Here is a 21,182-nt window from a genome sequence, read left to right as displayed (position 1 = left end):
GTGTCATATCATGACCAAATGCTCCTCCGATTAGCTCCTGTTAGTGAGATCACTTCATTTAACCGTGCCTGTGAATGAGAAGGCTTATACACTCACAACAAGTCAATGCTACTTGACCCAGTAATCCTGTTGAACACCCTTTACCCTGGTTACCCTTAATCCTATACTGTCTCTTCTGGGTCTGATTAGGACCCATCCATTACGATGATGCGGAGGCAGAGGCAGAGTGCATCCAGCTGGGGCTGGACTTGACCAGCCCGGTGTTCCAGATCTACGAGGCGGTACGTGGGGGCAGGACCAGCCAGGGTATAATGCTGGCCGAGCCTTTCCTCCAGCTGCCCTCCCGCAAGGACTATCCCGACTACTACCAGCAGATCAACCAGCCCATCTCCCTCCAGCAGATCCGGTAAGGGGATTGATGCAGTGGGTAAATGCAGGGTTCCCACTGGTCATGGAATTTCTGGAATATCGTGGAATTTCAATGAAGGGTTTTCCAGTCATGGAATCTGACCATTTTGCGTGGAGAGTCATGGAATATTATGGAATGTTCTTAACAGTAGTGTACTAGAAGTAAAACTGGAGTGCATTTTGTTGCTTACTTTTTTTGTTTAGTGTACAACATTGTTTTCTTTCTGTTAAGTCAACCACGTTTCGCACTGTGTGTGTGTGGTTGTGTATGCCTTCATACAGTCATAGAACTCTAGGGGAAAAAAAAAACAAAAAACGTTTCAAACGTCATTTCCTTTTACGAAGTGCTCATGAAAATTGTTTTTTGTTTTGGGACTGGGTCTGGAAAGTCATGGAATTTCAGATCTGACTTAGAGTGGGAACCCTGTAAATCAGTGGTTCTCAACCTTTAATGAATAAACTACCCCTGGAGATCATCATAAGCCTGCAAACGCCCCTAGGGCTCCCCAACACTCCCCTGCGGCCCTGTTGAGAAACACTACTGTAAATGATACCCTTGCACTACTTTCATTTGTACAGGTTGAATGGGGAAGTCGAATTGATGAACGATTGGCTGGTGGGAGAGGTGAAGTTTGAAATGTGCATCTGATTTCATCAAATCAATCACTAACGTTTATAGTGACATTGAGAAAATATTATGACCGGTTGTCTTGCAACAAGAATAATATCCTCCCCGAAGACCCGGCCCAGACGTGGCATACAGATGGCAAGGCCAGGTCAAGTAATATGGCTTTTGGTAGGAGGGGAAGCCCTTGTTTTGCTCATCGTTGACAATATCCAACATTGTGGTATTACTATGAGCACTTTGTGGTATTACTATGAGCACAGTGATGCTTTTGCTTGGCAGCGATCATGCACACTTTGCCAGTTTTAAGTCAAGTCAAGTGTACTTCATTGTCAGGTCGAATTTTCTAACTAGAATGCATCAAACTGCAAGGTACTCATGCGCGCTTCCTAGCAAAAGCATTACGGCTTCATCACGAACAAGCCAACGATATTCTGAGATGGTGGAGCTGAACTCCAGATGCAGAGTAAAGAAAGGGTCAGAAATAATGTGCCTGACTTGTTTCCCTCAGTTATTGGAATAAATTCACAATCTGTAATGCCATGCAAGCATCAGCAGCACACTGCTGTTCTGTATATATCCGCAGGTGTAAAATAAAAGCCAACGAATATGACAGCATAGAGCACCTGGAGGCGGACCTGATGACCATGTGCGAGAACGCCAAGCGCTACAACGTGCCGCACTCCCAGATCTTCAAGAAGGCCCTGAAGCTGCAGCATATCCTACAGGTCAGTTAGCACTAGCAGCACCCTCATGGAGCTGTTGTACTACCTGCAAAACTTGACAATGGGTGCATCCAATATGCACACTCCCGTCCTCCACTTGTGCTTGTGGCCTCGCCCCGCCTCCTGGCCCCGCCTCCGTGGAGAAAACAATAAAGTTTCCCTGCTGTCAGCCTAGCCACAACAACTTTTGGGGGACTGTTTTTCATTCACCATCCCAATTGCAAAGACAAGCTGGCAAGTTGAGCAAGGGAGGATGGAAGTCAGCATATCGGAATGCACACAAATATTATCCCTATGTTTTCAATTTGGAATGCTTAGCTATCTAAGAAGCCAGTGTCCCATGGACATGTCATACGGAGGTGTCCATTCTTTCAAATGGAAGATACTGGGGTCTGTGCCGCCGCCATGGTCGAGGTATTAAACTGATTGGAGAAAGTGACAAAGCCCCATGCCAATGCATTTCAGTAAGAAGTATCAGACAATCTAAGAGCTTATTATAATATAACTAATTAACCAGCATTAACCTGAATTACTACTTAAAGCGATACTGTATCATTTCTGGAAATAAGCTGATTTTACACCTCCCCTTGAGTTAAATGATTGAGTTTTACCTTCCTCCTGTGCTTCCAGTCGTTCTCTGAGTCTGACATGGCAAATTTTTACCTCCAAACTAGCATGTAATCGCATAGGTCCAGCTAGCAGCTTGCTAGTTAAACAAGAGGCGTAAATGAGCTTATTTCCAGAAAGGGTACAGTATCGCTTTAATTGTTAATATTGTATTATTGGCACAATTAGGGCAGTCATGGGTGAGCGGTTAGGGCGTCAGACTTGCATCCCAGAGGTTGCCGGTTCGACTCCCGACCCGCCAGGTTGGTTGGGGGAGTAATCAACCAGTGCTCTCCCCCATCCTCCTCCATGACTGAGGTACCCTGAGCATGGTACCGTCCCACCGCACTGCTCCTCATGGGGCGCCACTGAGGGCTGCCCCCTTGCACGGGTGAGGCATAAATGCAATTTCGTTGTGTGCAGTGTGCAGTGTTCACTTGTGTGCTGTGGAGTGCTGTGTCACAATGACAATGGGAGTTGGAGTTTCCCAATGGGCTTTCACTTTCGCTTTCTTTCATTTGACTAATACTTATTACTTATTGTTGGTGTAAGGGATGAAGTCCATCCCCATTTATTTCAATTGGAAATGTTAGGCTATCTTACGGGTAAGTCAGTGCCACTGTCTCAGTGGCCATACAATACCCATTTGAAACCTCAGTGACTTTTGGTTTCATCCTTGAAATATTCATGCTGTGCTAACCTTGCTAAGGAGATACACAAGTTTACGGGTTTGTGGTCAGTTAAAGGTGTAAGCACTATAATTGGCTTTTAAGGTGTTTAAATACAGCACGTAGGACAAATAAAACCGCAACTTAGGCGAATAAATTTTGAACTTAAGTTAGAGGTGTCAGTTTCTCTGTCTTTAATTATTCTATACTGCACTCCCATTAATGTCTTAATTGATGCATAGACTGCATAGCATTACTTGTTTGTGCCTATTAGTTAATCAGCGCACCCGTGCAGGCACGTGTGCTGTTCTTTCAATTGAATCCGTGAGAAACAGGCTAGATAGACAGCGAGAGAGACAGAGAGACAGACAGAGAGAGATTAATATTGATGAGAGTGAGGGGGCAGGAGGCAAGGACTTGTAAATATTAATGTGTGGTGGTGGTGGCATTCTGTGTATGTGTGTGTGTGTGTGTGTGGCTGTTCTTTTCGTTTGTCTCAGCTGAAAAGAAAGGAGCTTTTGAGAAGTGGGGACGAGGACAGGGACAGCTTGGTCATGTCGGACATCTGCTCAGCCAAGAGGAAGAGGTACGGCCCGCTCGGCATGACAGGCAAACACACACACACATACACACACACTACACACAAAAATATGCACACACACACACACATGCACGCACACACCGTCACATTTGCAAGCTCAAACACATATGCAAACTTGCACTTACACTCACAGTCACATGCACACACTTACACACACCTTCACAATTGCACCTACACTCGTAGTTGCATGCACAAACACATGGTACACACACCCTCATAATTGCACACACAAACACTTGCACGCCCACACACTTGCATTTACACTCAGTCGCATGCACACACGTACCTTCACACTTGTATTTGCATTGGCGGTGGCCATTTACACTTGCTATCACAAATACTGTACAGCGTTCAATATTTGCTGGTCTTGCTGTCACTACAGACCTTCAGTGTCTGAATTCAGGGTTGTTCCTTCATGCTTATGCAATGAAGATGCTTTTCAGTACCATGTATTTATTCCAGCCATTCACCAAATCATCACAATCATGTTATGGCTACATACATGTTTTTTGTGGGCTTATAAACATGGTGTTGTGAGGAGGGGTAAGACACTGGCAGCCAACCACGTGAGCTTATTTTTGCAGCGGTTTCCAGCAATTAGAGGTTGAGTTGTGTGCAGCCAAGGTCACGCAGCCAGGGGAAAACAAACATTTAGAACCCATCTGTATGAAAATACCCATCTGTATGAAAAATATTGAAAATATGGATCCTTTTTGAAAATCCATTCAGATATTTTGAACCAATTAACCTGTTTAAAAAATGTCCGATTTATGCAACTAGAACTCCATTTGCGTGTAAACAAGAGGCGTAAATGGATGCGTTTACATATCCATATCCGGGCAACCAGGGTCTGAATCCAGACACAGAGCTCACCACTGTCCTTGCCTTCCTTTTGGCCATGCAGCCACAAGAAGAACACCAGGAAGAACCGCATGAAGGTGCTGTTTGCGACGGTGACGGACGCGCGGGACATGACCACGGGCCGGCGGCTGTGCGAGCTCTTCATGGTCAAGCCGTCCAAGAAGGACTACCCCGACTACTACAAGGTCATCCTGGAGCCCATGGACCTGCGCACCATCGAGCACAACATCCGCGCCGACAAGTACATGAGCGAGGAGACCATGGCGGAGGACATGCGGCTCATGTTCCGCAACGCGCGGCACTACAACGAGGAGGGATCCCAGGTAGGGGGGCTTATACAGTATATATACTAGAGATGTACAGGATCCAAGATCCAGTTCCGGATCTGGCAGGATAATAGGGTTTTTCACAGGATCCGGATCCGGTTCCAGGATCCAGGATCCGGTAGCCGAGGCTTTTCAGTCAAAATTGTTTGAGCCAACGTGATAAAAAGGGCCCACATGTGTGAGTAGGCTATGTGTTTCAACCCTTTCGTAGGATCCGGTATCCGGCTCCGGATCCGGCAGGATCTTAAGCAGTGGATCCGGTATCCGGCAGGATCCTAAAAATCAGGATCCGGTGCATCTCTAATATATATATACACACATTACCCCTCCCTAACAGGCCAATTCTAAAGTGTACTGGCACTACAACGAGGAGGGATCCCAGGTAGGGGGGCTTATACAGTATATGTACAGTATATATACAGGGGTTGGACAATGAAACTGAAACAAGTTTTATTTTAGTGTGGGAAGTTTCATGGCTTGAGTGGACCAGCCAATCTTCATTAATTGCACATTGTGAAGGTTCAGTTAGCAGGGTAAGGTAAATTTTGCAATGCACACATTATGGGTGACAGAGTTATAAAAAAATAATAATTTCAAAAGAAATTCTTTGTGCGCATGTTGCTGGTGCCTCTTTGACCGAGACAGCAAGTCTTTGTGATGTATCAAGAGCCGCGGTATTCAAGGTAATGTCTGCATACGACCAAGAAGGATGAACCACATCCAACAGAATTAACTGAGGACACAAGAGGATGCTGCATGAAAGGGATGTTTGGGTGACAAGACGTGTATATTATTGACCCTGTGGAGCTCCCAGTTACAGTTGTGGTGGAAACAGTTGAGTTGAGGTGCACTTTTAATTCTACCATGATTTGGACAGCTGTGTATTTTTGGATACAGTCTGGGTTAGCACCCAAACATCCCTTTCAGAGAATTCAGACAGCTTTCTCTTGCCTCCACAGTTAATCTTGTTGGATGTAGTTCATCCTTCTTTGTGGTATGCAGACATTACCTTGGATACCGTGGCTCTTGATACAGTCAATCCTGTCGGTGCTTTGCTAGTTTAGATGTAAAATATGTGGAAGCGTTTTGTTACGAGCATGAATGATATGACAGCTCATTATGCCTCCCCCGTGCCATTCAGGTATATAACGACGCCAACATCCTGGAGAAGATTCTTCGGGAGAAGAGGAGGGAGCTGGGACCCATGCCAGACGACGATGACATACTTTCCCCAAAGCTAAAAATAAGTGAGTGACTCTCGCGCGCGCACACACACGCAGCCAATATGTCAAAGACAACAGATATTAATAATAATAAACCACATAAATAATTCATTGTTTGAACATTTTCATCGTCTTCTTGTGTTTCCTTATTTTGTACACTGTGCCTGGATGGAATAAATTTGATATGATGGAACACGTTCTATATTGGAATATGTTCTGTCTTCTGTTTTCTGGGCTTTTCATTTGCTTCAGTAACCGACATCAGTTTATTATGATTTATTTAGATCCATATAAATGGCAACTGTGTAACAGTTCCCCATTCACCATTGAAGTATACGCATTAGTTTCATATTATTCTGCCAAACTATCCTGTATCTGTAACTGTATCCTAGCAACTTAGTAGGTTGCCTATGGGGAAATTGCATTGCAACCAAGTAAGTTGTTAACTTAGTTAGCAATGACACTGTCGAGAAACACAACCCTGGCTAATCAAGGATATGCATGTGTTTACTGGCATATTAGGACTTACATCGTTTGAAGGTTAACATGGCTACTGTCAAACTCAACATGGTGCACTTGTCCTGTTTGCCATTGTAGCATTTGGAAAGTCATTTGTGTATTTTATTGTGAGTTCATTTGCTAAACATTGTATCCATTTTTTTTTTACTTTTGCATTTTATTATTGAAAATGACTTATCAGAGGTCCTATCACCTGTGTGTGAATTCTTGCCATTCAAAAATTTGGAGGACATACCGGTATTTTTTCAACCTATATAAAATGCATTTCTGCAATGCGGTGCAATGGAATGTCTAATACAAAAATGTCAATTTCCCAACTTTCTACAAAATGGAGATGCACTGTTTTGCAAATAAATTCTTCATGTATTCCAGTCATCTCACTGATGAAGGAAGTACCCACATTTAACCCCCTCCCCCTCCCTCTACACACTGTGCATCCCTTCTGCAACAGGGAAGAGTGGCATCTCCCCCAAGAAGTCCAAGTACCTGACGCCCCTGCAGCAGAAGCTCAACGAGCTGTACGAGGCGGTGAAGAACTACACGGACAAGCGGGGCCGGCGCCTCAGCACCATCTTCCTGCGGCTGCCGTCGCGCGCCGAGCTGCCCGACTACTACCTGGCCATCAAGAAGCCCGTGGACATGGAGAAGATCAAGAGCCACATGCTCTCCAACAAGTACCAGGACGTGGACGCGCTGGTGGAGGACCTGGTGCTCATGTTCAACAACGCCTGCACCTACAACGAGCCCGAGTCGCTCATCTACAAGGACGCCCTGGTGCTGCACAAGGTCAGGAGGATGGACGGGACACGGGCATGGGGCAGTCGGCTTTATTGAATGAACATGTATTAGGAATATTCATAGTCGTTATGGGAAACATTTGGTGGTTTTAGAGGCGTATAATTACTATATAGATTATTTTTTGTCCTGCAAGTTGCCTGTATAGCTATTAGTTCTGTTGTCACCCATCACTTTTTTCAAGTGTGTCCTTGCCATGCTTATTGATGTTTGGTATACACCTACTTCTAAGTAACCCTCTGGGACAAAGATTGAGCCCAACTGAGTTGAAGGGCATTAAATTGGGAGCTGTACTCCACCATTGCAGGTGCGGCTGGAGATGTGGCGTGACCCTGGAGGGGGGGGGGCGAGGACAGGGGATAGTTGTCTTGTAATTAAGTGATGTATAAAGTGCTACCAAGGGAACTGTCCTCCACCTCCCATCCACCAGGTGCTGCTGGAGACGCGGCGTGACCTGGAGGGGGGCGAGGACGCGCACGTGCCGGAGGTGGCGCGGCTGATCCAGGAGCTGGTGCGCAGCCTCTTCGTCTCCGTGCTGGGCCACCAGGACGACGAGGGCCGTTGCTATAGTGACTCGCTGGCCGAGATTCCCGCCGCCGACCCCGCCAACGCCGAGCGGCCCCCGCTCAACTTCGAGGTCATCCGGGCCAACGTGGACCACGGCCGCTACAAGAGGCTGGACGTCTTCCAGGACCACATGTTCGAGGTGCTGGAGAAGGCCCGACGCCTGCACAGGTGGGTACTGTATGCTTATGTTTATGTCTGCGTGGAGGGAATCCTGGCAAGTCCCCTGTTTCATGCTAAATTGACTGTACATAAAATACCACATTATGAAGAAAAAATGTTAAACTATAGCAGATATTTGAAGGGGGGAATATGTGAGCTTAACTTAGCAAAGTTGGTAATAGTCATAACATAATATAACATAATTCACAATTCATAAAAAAATACCATAATTCGTCTTCTCCACTGCACTAAAGCCTGCTTCTTTTAGTACCCTGGTTTTAACACGTTTTTCAATAAAGAAAGTTAGACGAGCGTATCTATATCATGATTATGATGTAGGTGGTACACAACTGTTAAACCTGAGATCAATGAATAAATCATTAAAAGCATCTCTCATACAAAATTTTCATTTTAACCCAGATTGGTTTTCAAGCAAATTACTCGGAAGCATCCATCAGATGTTTGAGATTTTTTTTTATCCATTTTTACAGATAAGTCCAACACACTTTAATAAGACAGAAAGCATTATACATAAAGCTTCTAGCTTCCTGATGGAGGCACTGTGAAGTTGGCTTCACTTTCAGTACTATCCTCCAGAAAAAGCTGAAGAGATATTGCAACAAATCTTGTGGTTTAATTCTAATATACAGAATGGAGGTAAAGTTATTTTCTTTAAACAACTGTTTATTAAAGGCATTATTAATTATTATTATTAAGACATTGTAAATGAGAAACATGAAATCCTCCCTTATAAACAGTTAAGAGGCAGCATCCCTACCCTCAAGGTGGAAACATAACATTAAAACTTGCAGTGACAATAATTTAGTGTATAGACCAAAAATAATGCAGAACAAATGGCTAAATCAAACAAAAATAAACAAGGACATATATCAGTTTTATTTACATACAGATAAATTGATTGAGTTCCCATACAACATTTTCAATAGCTGGGAAAAAATGATAGATTCTCCTCTCTTATGGAAGGAATTCTTCAATAATTTGTATGCAGCATCATTGGATATAAAAATAAGTTTTTTTCAATACAAATTATTTTTTAAATACTTGAACACCAAGAAAATGCTTCATATTTGGGGTATAGAGCCAAATCCATCTGTTTAGAAGAAGAAGAAACTGCAGAACACTTATTTTGTTATTGTCCTTCAAGTATTACATTTTGGTTTGAAATAGAACGTTGGCTGTTAAAATACGACATCAGTCTATGCTTAGATCTCCCTACAGTGCTCCTGGGCGATGTGGCAAATGAAAACCAGGCAATACAAAATATAATTATTTTGTTGGGTTAAGTATTTATACATAAAACGATGGATTTTAAAAAGTTGAAATTAAGAGTCTAAAAATTATGTCAGATATTATTGTAAAATAGAGTGTATGATGGCATATGAAACAGGTAAAACAATGTATGCAGATAGGTGGTCTAATATAAAACATGGAGAAGGATGGCCTTAGGTACCTTCTTTTTCTCTCTTTTTTTCCTTTCTGTTTACTTCGTAAATGTCTAAGGTATAATTTCTAAGCATATCAGCGCAAATGTAAGTTATAATTCCTTCCTGGGGCAGGGGTTGGGGGGGGGGGAATACGTAGTTTGAAGTGTTGGGGGACACGCAGATTGGCATTGTATTTTTTCTCCTGGCTTTATCCTTTTTTCTGTATCCTTTTATTACCCTTTATTGTATGTTACATTTTGCTTTTGTTTAAAGAAAAACAAAGAGAAATGTAAAAAAAAAAGAAAACAGCAAAACAATATAGGGCGGTTAGAAAGAAAAAAAAGAAAGAAAGGCCTTTTCTTTTTGTATTGAGACTCCTTCAAATTGTAGCCTGGCCCTTTTGTATCTAGGTCCAAACTATTATTTTCTTAATAGTTGCCCCGATTATTATTTGAAGAAATTGTGTATTTGCACCCACATCTTTGTCAAAGAGGAGGAATCAGTGGAGCTGCAGCTCTGCTCCATCAAAGTTACTTAGTGTGTTCATGATTTTCGTTATATTTATTTAGTTATTAAGTTATATCTTTAGTTATACTCTTCATTTGCATCAACGTCTGCAGGACGGACTCTGAGATCTTCGAGGACTCGGTGGAGCTGCAGCAGTTCCTCATCCGCATCCGAGACGAGCTGTGCAAGAACGGCGAGATCCTGATGTCGCCGGCCCTCAGCTACACGCACAAACACCTCCACAGCGACGTGGAGAAGGAGAAGAAGGAGAAACTCCCCAGGGAGATGGAGGAGGACAGGATGAAGCGAGAGGAGGAGAAGAAAGGTACTCTCCTCCTCCTTTACTTGTGCCTCTCTTCTTTGAATTGTTTTGTGCAGCGCAGTCAGGGAACAAAACAATCCATCTTTTTTTTCTCACAATCACTCTGTGAACAGAGTGGACTTTAAAGGGACACTGTGCAGGAAATGGTCAAAAAAGGTACTGCAACTATGCTGCTCATTGAAACTGGGCTGCCTATTGCCAAATTTGATCTTTACATGAAAGTTTACTAAGTAATAAACAAATATTTTCGGTAACACTTTATTTTAGGGATACATCTATTAGCACTAATACATACAATATTAATGCCTGTGTAAGTAACTTGTAAGGCATGTACTAAGCAAAATCAGACAGTTGTTAGACATTTATTCGCAAATGTCTTGTTCATGCACAATAAGGGATTTATTACCAATACAACCTTAGTAAGGACCTAGTAGACTTAGATTTCTATTTATGAGTAAGTGGTAAGGGGCAGAATACAATGTGTATAAGCTCCTGGTACACTGTGTGAACAAACCCTGAACAGTGTGAAAACAGATGTGGAATAAGGGTCCCTATTCTAAAGTGAGGCATTGCTCAGCCCACATGGCTTAGGGCCCCCACACTACCTAAGGCCCAACTCTACCCAGCCCCCCTTGGGAAGCAAAGTGTAAGTATTTATACAGTCCCACATCAGTCAAGTTAGAATTGTAGTTTCCACTTACTCCACTCGGTCATTCAAAGGGCAACAGGAAGCATTATATTGCCAGCATTGGACGTAAACGTCTCAATGACGGTGGGTTGGTGAGATTTTTTCATACACCAATTAGTTTTAATTGTAAAAACCCTACAATAAATGCAGAATATAACAATGAGTAATAGTTTGGAAGCGAAACGAAGCTATTCCTTTGTGATAAATAAGTTAATGTTTGAGAAACTTAGCTCCAAGAAGTGCAGTGCATGATGGGTACGCCCTTAGTCAGAAATGCAATGCATAACCAATGCAGCAATGATAATATTTCTGTTGTTACGTACATGGCAAATTGTTTGGATAGCATCTAAATTTCACGAGTGAGGGGAGGAGCTAAGGACGTAGGTAGACTCAGAGCCGGGTAGGTTGTCTGTAGGCCTAGATTGCGTACCCATCATGCACTGCACTTCTTGGAGCTAATGTTCTCAAACATTATATTAACTTAATTATCACAAAAGAATAGCTTGGTTTCGCTTTAAAACTATTATTCTAATGTTCTGCATTTATTTTGGGTTTTTACAATGAAAGCTCAGTGGTACATGAAAAAAATTACATCTCACCAACCCACCGTCATTGACAAGTGTACGTTCAATCCTTTATATATACTGGCTCCTGTTACTTTTTCTGTACTGATAAGAGCAAGAGATTGAAATATGTCTCCACTTATTAAGAAATAGTTATTTGATATACCCTTACCGCAGAGATACACCAGCGGCGATATGAGCGAGTCGAGCGACGGAAGTAATTGACTTTGTATTGAGTCGAGAGACAAAAGCGATTCTGGAGACTAGAGCGATTTGCGCGCCGAGCGCGACAATTTGAAGTTGAAATCTTTTCAACTTTTTATGACGCGGTTCGGCGACAAGCCGCGACAGCCAATGACTGTATAGAGGTCAGTAACCACAGCCAATGGGAATGCTTGAATGCTTTGCCTTCCGCCTGTACGGACATACTCTAGTCTCCTCAGTCTCTCGTATCGCTTGCTGCTACACTCTGTCGCTTGAGTCGCGTCGCCGCTGGTGTATCTCTGCAGTTACACTTTGCCGATCAGGGGGGCTAGGTAGTGTGGGCATAGATTGTGGGGGCCCTAGGTAATGAGGGGGACCTTGGTAGTGCGGGGGCCCTAAGCCATCTGGGCTGAGCAATGCATCACTTTAGAATAGGGACCCTTATTCCACCTCTGTTTTCACACTGTTCAGGGTTTGTTCACACAGTGTGTCGGGAGCTTATACACATTGTATTCTGCAACTTACTACTTACTAATAAATAGAAATATAGGCTTACTGGCCCTTACTAAGGGCATATTAGTAATAAACCCCTAATTGGGCATGAACAAGACATTTGTGAATACATGGTTAACAACTGTCTGATTTTGCTTAGTACATGTCTTACACATTACTTACACAGGCATTAATATTGTATGTATTAGTGCTAATAACAGATGTATCCCTAAAATAAAGTGTTACCATATTTTCTAGTATGGCCCAAGTAGAGTCAGCTAAAAATGGCTATTTTTGGAAATTCAAAATGGCGGACCATGGAGAAGATCCCCCTTTTCATGTATGAAAAGTGCAAATTTTCCAGTCATAATGAATACTTAGAATTTGATGCTGGTGGTAAGTATTCATATAAAAGGTAACATTAGTGAATGGGCAGCATGAATTCTGGAAATAAACTACTTAAAATCTCACACAGTGTCCCTTTAATGCATATGCTCTATGACGCTGAGTTTAATGTGCAGTTTCACATTTGTAATAAAGTGTGTGATGTAAAATCTCTGAATCTTCATGTACAGCAACTCATAGAACAGAAATCACTACCTACTGTCAGATGTGCAGGGTTTCCTCTTTGCTAAGCAGTGCTTGAGTCCTGACTTGAAGTCTTAAGTCCTAATTGTATTGCCATTTTCATTTTAAGTTCAGAGAAGATACGTTTTAGCCCATCACTGTTATTTCAACTCCTTTGTATCACCTCCTGTGTATTTTTGCCAATGAAGTTGACTTTGACTTGTTGGTGTGACAGAGGCTGAGAAGGGTGATGGGTGTCCTGGAGGGCCGTGGCAGGGTGTGCCGCGTACCTACAGCCAGGACTGCAGCTTCAAGGACCACATGTACCACGTGGGAGACTACGTCTACGTGGAGCCCGCCGAGCCCAACCTGCAGCCACACATCGTCTGCATCGAACGCCTGTGGCAGGACGACGCCGGTAAAGTCAAAATGATGTTTCTTACACAAATCAAAGCATACACAGCCAGAGAAGTGAGTTTCATGCTTTGCAATCATTAAACAAAGATAACATGGCCAAAGTTTTTTACTGAATAACAGTTTATAACTCTTTGTACTGTGTCTATCGCTGCGGCTAACTACTTTGTTGAATGTGCGCTTGTGGATTTGTATTTTATGAGCGTATGATGTTAATTTGCTGTAATGTGTGTTGTGTGTAGGGGAGAAATGGCTGTATGGCAGTTGGTTCTACAGGCCTAATGAAACCTTCCATCTGGCTACACGCAAGTTTCTGGAGAAGGAGGTCTTCAAGAGTGACTATTACAACAAAGTGCCTGTCAGCAAGATACTGGGCAAATGTGTGGTCATGTTTGTCAAGGTATAGTAACATACGATTTCACCTTTGACATCACTTGAATTAGATAAGCAGATACTGTACCTAGTAACCCTCTGTGCAACTGGTACTACCATTCTGTTGCAGAGGTGTGGAGAAGACAACCCAAAAGAAGCCTCTAATTTTCTGTTACAATTGTTTTACAAAACGTATATGTGTTTTTGTATTGGATGTTGTTGTTTTATGTGAATCTCTGCAGGAATACTTTAAGCTGCATCCGGAGGGCTTCAGGGCAGAGGATGTCTTTGTGTGCGAGTCCCGCTACTCAGCCAAGGCCAAGTCTTTCAAGAAGATCAAGATGTGGACCATGCCGCTGAGCTCTCTGAAGTTCATCCCTCGCGAGGTGCCGTTGCCAGTGGTGCGAGTTGCCTCCATATTCGCCCCCAAGACAGAGGAGAGGCCGCCTCCAGACATACCTGAGGACGACAAAGCAGTCCCACCCACCGTAGATAAGGTAAGACATAGCAACTGAAGGCCATACCGTGGCTCTAACAGTTGCGCACTGGGCTGCTACGCCGGCGACACGGGTTTGATTCCGAACCGGTTAATTTGCTGATCTCTCCCCACTCGTTTCCTGTCTCTCGCACTGTACTATCATAAATAAAGTCATAAAAGACCTAAGAAATATCTTTTAAAAAAGTCATTTGCTAAATGTAATGTAATGTAATTTTGCTGTTGCAGGAGAGAGAGGATGTGACGATGGAGATGGCCAGCGGTGAGCCTGGCTGCCAGTACTATGAGCAGCTGTCCTACAATGACATGTGGCTGAAAGTGGGAGACTGCGTCTACATCCGCTCTCATGGACTAGTGCGCCACCGAGTGGGCAGGTGAGGAATTGCATCATCTGAATACGCACATAACCTCAGGAATTTGGTGCGTGTGTGTTAATGTTCACACTACTGTCATATGCACTGATACCCTTCTGTAATATCAAACAATATCATAATTTCTCAAAAATTAAGTGAGGTAGGAAATTATTTTTTCAATCCTGTTCTGAAAGTCAGTGGGGTTACTACTAGAAAGCATATACGCACCATACAAAACACAATCCATATCCTTGGACCAAGTACTAGCTGAATGAATGGGCATTTTCATATTGTTTTTGTTGAAGGATCGAGAGGATGTGGGTTCGAGACGGATCTGCCTTCTTCTTTGGGCCGATCTTCATCCACCCAGAGGAGACGGAGCATGAGCCCACTAAGATGTTCTACAAGAAAGAGGTCTTCCTCAGCAACCTTGAAGAGTCCTGCCCAATGACATGCATTACCGGTAAGATCCCGCCTTAGTTACTGAGTATCAGTCTCACACCTTTTAAAGTTGCTGAAACGGCATCAAAATGCCATATCTCCACCTAGGTCTTGTCTTGAGAATGTGTCTTGCCCCCAAAAATCTGTAGTACTGTATACGAGAAGTAAAGTAGTAGTTACTTACGTAGCCTCCTACTGCAGCAGGGGTCGCCGGCGACCCTATTCACTTGCTGAAAATGCTTAACTATATAATAACGACATTGCTATGACATTACAGAGAGCCATAGTGATTCGCTAAGGGGTTAAGAGATACTTAATAAATTCAGAGAGAAATCTGTCAAGTTAAACTAATGCCAGGAAGACTTTTTTAAATAAATTGTTTGACTTTAAGAGTCGTTGCACTACTGTCTTCATTACTTTATTTTTCACTGTTTCTTCCTCATGTCTTCCTCATGTCAGGAAGAATAGCTAATGGGGATCCTAATAAACTAAACTAAACTAAATGTCTTTCTATCCATTTCTCTGTTTTTCTATTCTCTTTCTCCTCCTCTTCCTGTCCACTTGCAGGGAAGTGCACGGTGTCGTCGTTCAAGGACTACCTGTCGTGCCGGCCCACCGAGGTTCCAGAGGAGGACGTGCTGCTGTGCGAGAGCCGCTACATCGAGAGCGAGAAGCAGATGAAGAAGTTCAAGGGCCTGAAGCGCTTCTCCCTATCGGCCAAAGTGGTGGAGGACGAGATTTATTACTTTAGGTAGAGCAGCAGTTGGCCTGCAACTTTACTACAACCACTCTGGCTCCCATTCACCTCAGGAAGAAGATTGTGCGGCAGCATATGGGAATCCTAGACTTGTTTAGACACTTGTTTAATATGTGGACATAAATATGAAATGATGACAGGTGTTTTAAAAATTAATTAAATATTTAAGCAAATTGTATTATGAATAAAACCGAGTAGAACTGAGTGCGGGGCAGCTGTGGCCTACTGGTTAGAGAGTTGGTCTTTCAATCTAGGGGTTGCCGGTTCGAATCCCCCCTGACCTCTCCCTACATCTCCATCCATGGCTGAAGTACCCTTGAGCAAGGCACCTAACCCCACATTGCTCCAGAGACTGTAACCAATACCCTGATAAATAATAGTTGTAAGTCGCTTTGAATAAATGAAACCGTTAGGTAAGTGTAATGTAATGTAATGTAATATAATGTAATTTATCTGGGCAGAATTGAATTTGCCTGATTTATTGTTTACGTGTCATATGTGCTACCATTACTGTACTGTGAACTTCCAATTTGGGGCCTCTGTGTAGGAAACTGATAGTGCCTCAGAAGGAGCCGTCTCCGCTTCTGGACAAGAAGATCGAGGAGCTGGAGGCCAAGTTTGCGGACATGACGGACGAGGAGCTGGAGGAGCTGGGGGAGGACGACGGAGAAATGTCTGATATCCAGTCCATGCCCCAGCTGCAGACCTCCATAAACAGTGACCTGGACATGATGCCCTACACACCCCCTCAGGTCAGGACAGACCTTCACTATCAAAACAGAAAACAACAACAACAAACAAACAAAAAAAAAAACATTTCACAAGTTGGTTATAAAAACAACGACAGAAGTTTCTGATTTTGTGTTCACATCTTGTCTGGTTCAAAATTGGATGCAGTTACTCGCATTGCCATAATTGTCTGTCCGTCTCAATATATTATGTATGTTTGGCCTTTTTTTACAATCCTTTCACTAATTTTGCTACTCCACTGCTTGTTCCCTTTCTCCACCTTCACCTTCATCCATCCAATTTTTCCAAAACTTCCATCCCCCTCTCCTTGTCTCCTCATCTCCTCCGCCCTGTCACCCCAGTCCACTCCTAAATCCATCAAGGGCCTGTCTAAGAAGGAGGGCTCCAAGAGGAAGATCAACATGAGCGGCTACATCCTCTTCAGCAGTGAGATGCGCGCCGTCATCAAGGCCCAGCACCCGGACTTCTCCTTCGGGGAGCTCAGCCGCCTAGTGGGCACCGAGTGGAGAAGCCTGGAGGCCACCAAGAAGGCCGAGTACGAAGGTATAAAGCAGCTGTGATATGAGAGGCAGATGTTAAATTATATTGTATTATTATATTGTATTGCATTACATTATATTAAATTGTTATATTATGGGCACAGAGTGGAGCAAGCTGGAGGCCAAGAAGAGAGCAGAGTATGAAGGTAGGGTCAAGCAGCTGTGATATGAGAGCAGACATTATATTATATTATACAGTATTATATTATATTATATCAGGGTGCGATTTGTCTGAAAACCAGAAGAGGGGATGAGTTTCAGATTTTAAGCAAAATCAATGGAATTACATTGAACTGTGATTAAAATCATGTAGAAAAAGTGGCGATATCAAAACCAGAAGGGGGAACAATCCCCCCCTACAAATCGCACCCTGCATTATATGTTATATTATATTATGTCATATTATGGTAAATTCAGGTAAATTGGGCCACTTTGGGCCATTCACTCCCAAAAAAGTGGCCCACTTCACCTGAATTCACCATATAGTACTGTATTATGGCCACCAAATGGAGGAATGTGGATGCCATCAAGAAGGCCGAGTACAAAGATAGGGTTCAGCCAGAGAGAGGCAGACTTTATTACCCTGGGTCCGCCCAGGCTTCCTGTGGCGCTGCCATTTCATGACCAAATTTCACATTTCAAATCCACCTCCAATTTGAAATTCGAGGAGGCCGAGTATGAAGGTGGGTTCAGGCCGTTGTATGATGTGAGAGGCGGACTTTGTTAACATTTTTGGGGGTTATTTCACATAATTTTCGCAAAGCATGAAAGAGTTTCAGAGTCTTGAATGTGTGTGTGTGTGTGTGTGTGTGTGTGTGTGTGTGTGTGTGTGTGTGTGTGTGTGTGTGTGTGTGTGTGTGTGTGTGTGTGTGTGTGTATTATACATAGTAAAGGACTTCATTTTGATTTCCAGAATGTTGCGTATAAAATCTAAAATCGCTTGTTCACATTATCTGTGTGTATCTGTCCGTCTCTGTGTGTGTGCACATATGCTTCTCTTCGCGGGCACATCTCCCCCTCCCGCTTCCCCTCTCCCTTCACCCCAATCCCCCCCTGGTGAAGAGCGGGCAGCTAAGGTGGCGGAGCAGCAGGAGCGCGAGAGGGCCGCGCAACAGCAGAACTCCCCAAGAGCAGGTACCCCGGTCGGGGCGCTTATGGGGGTGGTGGCCCCTCCGGCCCCGCTGGGGATGCTTAACCACAGCATGACCCCTGCCGCAGGTAACCCCTCACAGACCTGGTGGATGAACCTTCTTTTGGGGGACACTTGACTTTACAGCTGGACTACTGAAGCTCAACTGCTAACATTTCGTCTCTGTGTGTGTGTTTCTGTCACCTCATGTAAAACTACTCACCTGTGACACCATCTTTTCATTTTGAATTGAAACGCTTGCTTGTTTGTTGACTCCTGCTTCCTCTTATAACCTCTTTAGAGCATTTCCTGTAAATGCGTTCCCCTTTTTAGCCAAAGCACCGAACTGTGTGTCTCTTCGTGGTGTCTTTTCTATTATTGATGTAAAAATCATGGAATCATTTTCTTTGTCCACACAAGTTTTCCTGTGATCTCTTCCACATTGCATGGATTTGTTAGATAGTAGCTGCATGATTCACTAATGCATGATCTCTTTTGTTGCTGCCTTTGTCTTTCTTTCTTACTTTCTTTCTTTTTCCTTTCTTTCTTTCTTTCTTTCTTTCTTTCTTTCTTTCTTTCTTTCTTTCTTTCTTTCTTTCTTTCTTTCTTTCTTTCTGTCTTTCTGTCTTTCTCCTTTCCTTCGTTCCTCCCACACCATTAAAACTAAAGGCATGATAGGCATGTATGGGCCACCCATGCTGCCCCACCCGGGGCCGAGCGGAATGGTTAGTATGGCCGGCAGGCCAATGCATCCTATGGGCATGCCCATGGTACCCCATCACTTCCCACCTCCTCCTCATCCTCCACCCCGTAGGCGCCGATTCCCCGGCATGCATTACCTGGGTAAGAATGGGCTTTCTTTTTTGTCTGTGTGCCACTGCCAGCCATTCCTACTGCAACAGTAGAGATGGGCAACCCGGATTTAGAGGTTACACAACCCAGTGCTGCATAGTCTAATTACCTGCCCAGTTCAAACAGGTGATTTCTAGGGGTGGTTATTGCCCACTACCTTGCGATACGATGCACATCGTGATACAGGGGTTATGATACGATAAGTATCGTGATACATGTGCATCCCGATGCGATGATGCGTACCTAACTACATTTTTTGTTCTTTTTTATTTATTTTTCTCCCACAAAACTTTAGACCTACTGTTCATGATGCGATTCACATCACGTATGCCCATTGCTGTGTAGCATTCAAAAGTCAATTCATTCTATTAAATGAAATGTTGACACTGACTTCTCCGATACGATATGTGTATCGTGAAGAGGCCTGTAACAATGTACTGCATTCCGATATCGATATTTTGAGCACACCCCTAGTGATTTCCCTAATCACCTTGCCTCTTCTTGACCTCTGATTGGCCACATGGCTGTGTAGCCCCCTAATGCACGCCGTACCATGTGGCACGCTGTAATAGTCATTGACAGGTTAGTTACCATAGTACGTACTACTCTACTATGACACAACACAGGGCCTTTAGTAATGTGCTACGACTCGGTCATTGCCATTCTGGTAACAACACATTTAAGACGCTGTGTTTTAAGGGGTTAGAGTTACTTAGGGCAATCACCCGGTTGAATTGGACAGGTAAAACCGTGTTATTTGCAAATATGTAGCCCTGGATTACAACCTCTGAATCCAGGCTGCCCATCACTGTGTGCAACAGCCACTCCTACACTCCACCCCAATCCCTCATCACATCCCTTGCAGTTGCTTCCTGTCTGCCTGACTAACTCACTGGAGGGGCTACCTGTGTCAAAGGCACAGGTGCTTCATGTTACTAACGTACAGTAACACCCTGGTCCGGCACGGCTTACTGTGACAATGACAGAAGGGCCGGTATCAATGTCTGTCACGTACTATGACACCCTAGCTTAAAGCAAAATTAAGAAGTTTGTCAACTTACAAATAATGTTTGCCAAATTCGTTCAAATGTTCATATAATTCTTACAGGGTAAAAACGGGTTACCTTGCTGCGCTTTATCAGTTACACCAGTAGTAATACCTACCAGTATCTCTATGCCACAGAATACGGCCTTATCACCCTTGAATCTGCTTTCAAGGGTGATAAAAAACAACTTAGTATTGCTTTAACTATCCCCTAAGACAAAATTACGTTTTGGATACACACAGATCTTTTGAAATCCTTCAACAGCTGGCTGGTAAATACGTTTGTAGAACAACACCGACAGTACACAGGTACCAAATGTACCAGTTACAGTATGTCAGAATCTATTCATATTTTATATCAATTTGTTTTAATATCAATCATGTACAGTATATTGCATCTTCAGTTTAAGAAAAACAAAATACAATGAATCTTGATAATGGTCTTAGAAAGGGCCTTAATGTGATAATGTGTGTATGACACTCTCCATAGGTAACATGAACGGCACCCCTGGTACTGGAAATCAGTATGGAGCTCAGGTAAGCTCACAGTACTCTATATCAGTGTAGAAGTAACCAATGACAGGTTTTTCGTTTAAAACATTCGTGTCGTGAAGAGGGACAAGATGCTAAGTAGCCAACCACGTGAGCTCATTTTTTGACCGACCGCAGTCTCCAACAATCAGAGGTTGAACAGTGAGCAGCCGGGGTCGCGCTGCCAGGGATTGTTTACAAACGGTAAACCCATGTATCGGAACTCTTTCTCTCTTTCTCTTCCAGATGGGGCATACAGGTCAAGGTCAGCAGGCTCCTCCCCCTTACCCAGGCCAGGGCCAGGGAGGCCAGCCCTCCGTGCAGCAGCCGACCACGCCCATCTTCGTGGCCCCGCCTCCCCGGCAGCAGCGGATCCTGCACTCCGAGGCCTACCTGAGGTACATCGAGGGGCTCAACGCCGAGTCCACCACCGTCAGCAAGTGGGACCAAGCACTCTCAGGTAATTGTGTTGCCAATATTCAGAATATTCCTACATTTTTGAGGGAAATGAGAAATTTACATTTGTGGACGAAGGAGTATCCAATGTAAATATAATTAATAATTGGATACTCCTTGGTGAAATACGCAAAAAATAGGCATTACGCTTCCTAGCAAGGTTAGGACTCTTCACT

At 43.6% G+C, this 21,182-nt stretch overlaps 1 protein-coding gene across 2 annotated transcripts in view; it reads left to right on the top strand.

The window, feature by feature from the left end:
- Nucleotides 1-21,182, top strand: part of pbrm1 (polybromo 1) — a 28,790-nt gene that overhangs the window by 6,542 nt on the left and 1,066 nt on the right. For both annotated transcript variants that reach the window (XM_063215815.1, XM_063215814.1), the window contains exons 11-31: nucleotides 190-406; nucleotides 1,620-1,761; nucleotides 3,533-3,618; nucleotides 4,538-4,817; nucleotides 5,962-6,067; nucleotides 7,014-7,348; nucleotides 7,788-8,092; nucleotides 10,149-10,360; nucleotides 13,107-13,289; nucleotides 13,528-13,685; nucleotides 13,900-14,154; nucleotides 14,382-14,527; nucleotides 14,812-14,969; nucleotides 15,515-15,698; nucleotides 16,252-16,456; nucleotides 16,796-16,997; nucleotides 17,098-17,139; nucleotides 18,056-18,211; nucleotides 18,792-18,965; nucleotides 20,510-20,556; nucleotides 20,797-21,010. In XM_063215815.1, coding sequence (XP_063071885.1) covers nucleotides 190-406; nucleotides 1,620-1,761; nucleotides 3,533-3,618; nucleotides 4,538-4,817; nucleotides 5,962-6,067; nucleotides 7,014-7,348; nucleotides 7,788-8,092; nucleotides 10,149-10,360; nucleotides 13,107-13,289; nucleotides 13,528-13,685; nucleotides 13,900-14,154; nucleotides 14,382-14,527; nucleotides 14,812-14,969; nucleotides 15,515-15,698; nucleotides 16,252-16,456; nucleotides 16,796-16,997; nucleotides 17,098-17,139; nucleotides 18,056-18,211; nucleotides 18,792-18,965; nucleotides 20,510-20,556; nucleotides 20,797-21,010 — 3,807 coding nt within the window. The remainder of the gene's footprint in view (nucleotides 1-189; nucleotides 407-1,619; nucleotides 1,762-3,532; nucleotides 3,619-4,537; nucleotides 4,818-5,961; nucleotides 6,068-7,013; nucleotides 7,349-7,787; nucleotides 8,093-10,148; nucleotides 10,361-13,106; nucleotides 13,290-13,527; nucleotides 13,686-13,899; nucleotides 14,155-14,381; nucleotides 14,528-14,811; nucleotides 14,970-15,514; nucleotides 15,699-16,251; nucleotides 16,457-16,795; nucleotides 16,998-17,097; nucleotides 17,140-18,055; nucleotides 18,212-18,791; nucleotides 18,966-20,509; nucleotides 20,557-20,796; nucleotides 21,011-21,182) is intronic.

Source organism: Engraulis encrasicolus, chromosome 14 (genome assembly GCF_034702125.1).
Source record: "Engraulis encrasicolus isolate BLACKSEA-1 chromosome 14, IST_EnEncr_1.0, whole genome shotgun sequence".
NCBI classification, from domain to species: Eukaryota; Metazoa; Chordata; class Actinopteri; order Clupeiformes; family Engraulidae; genus Engraulis; species Engraulis encrasicolus.
This window is presented reverse-complemented; position numbering and strand designations above follow the sequence as displayed.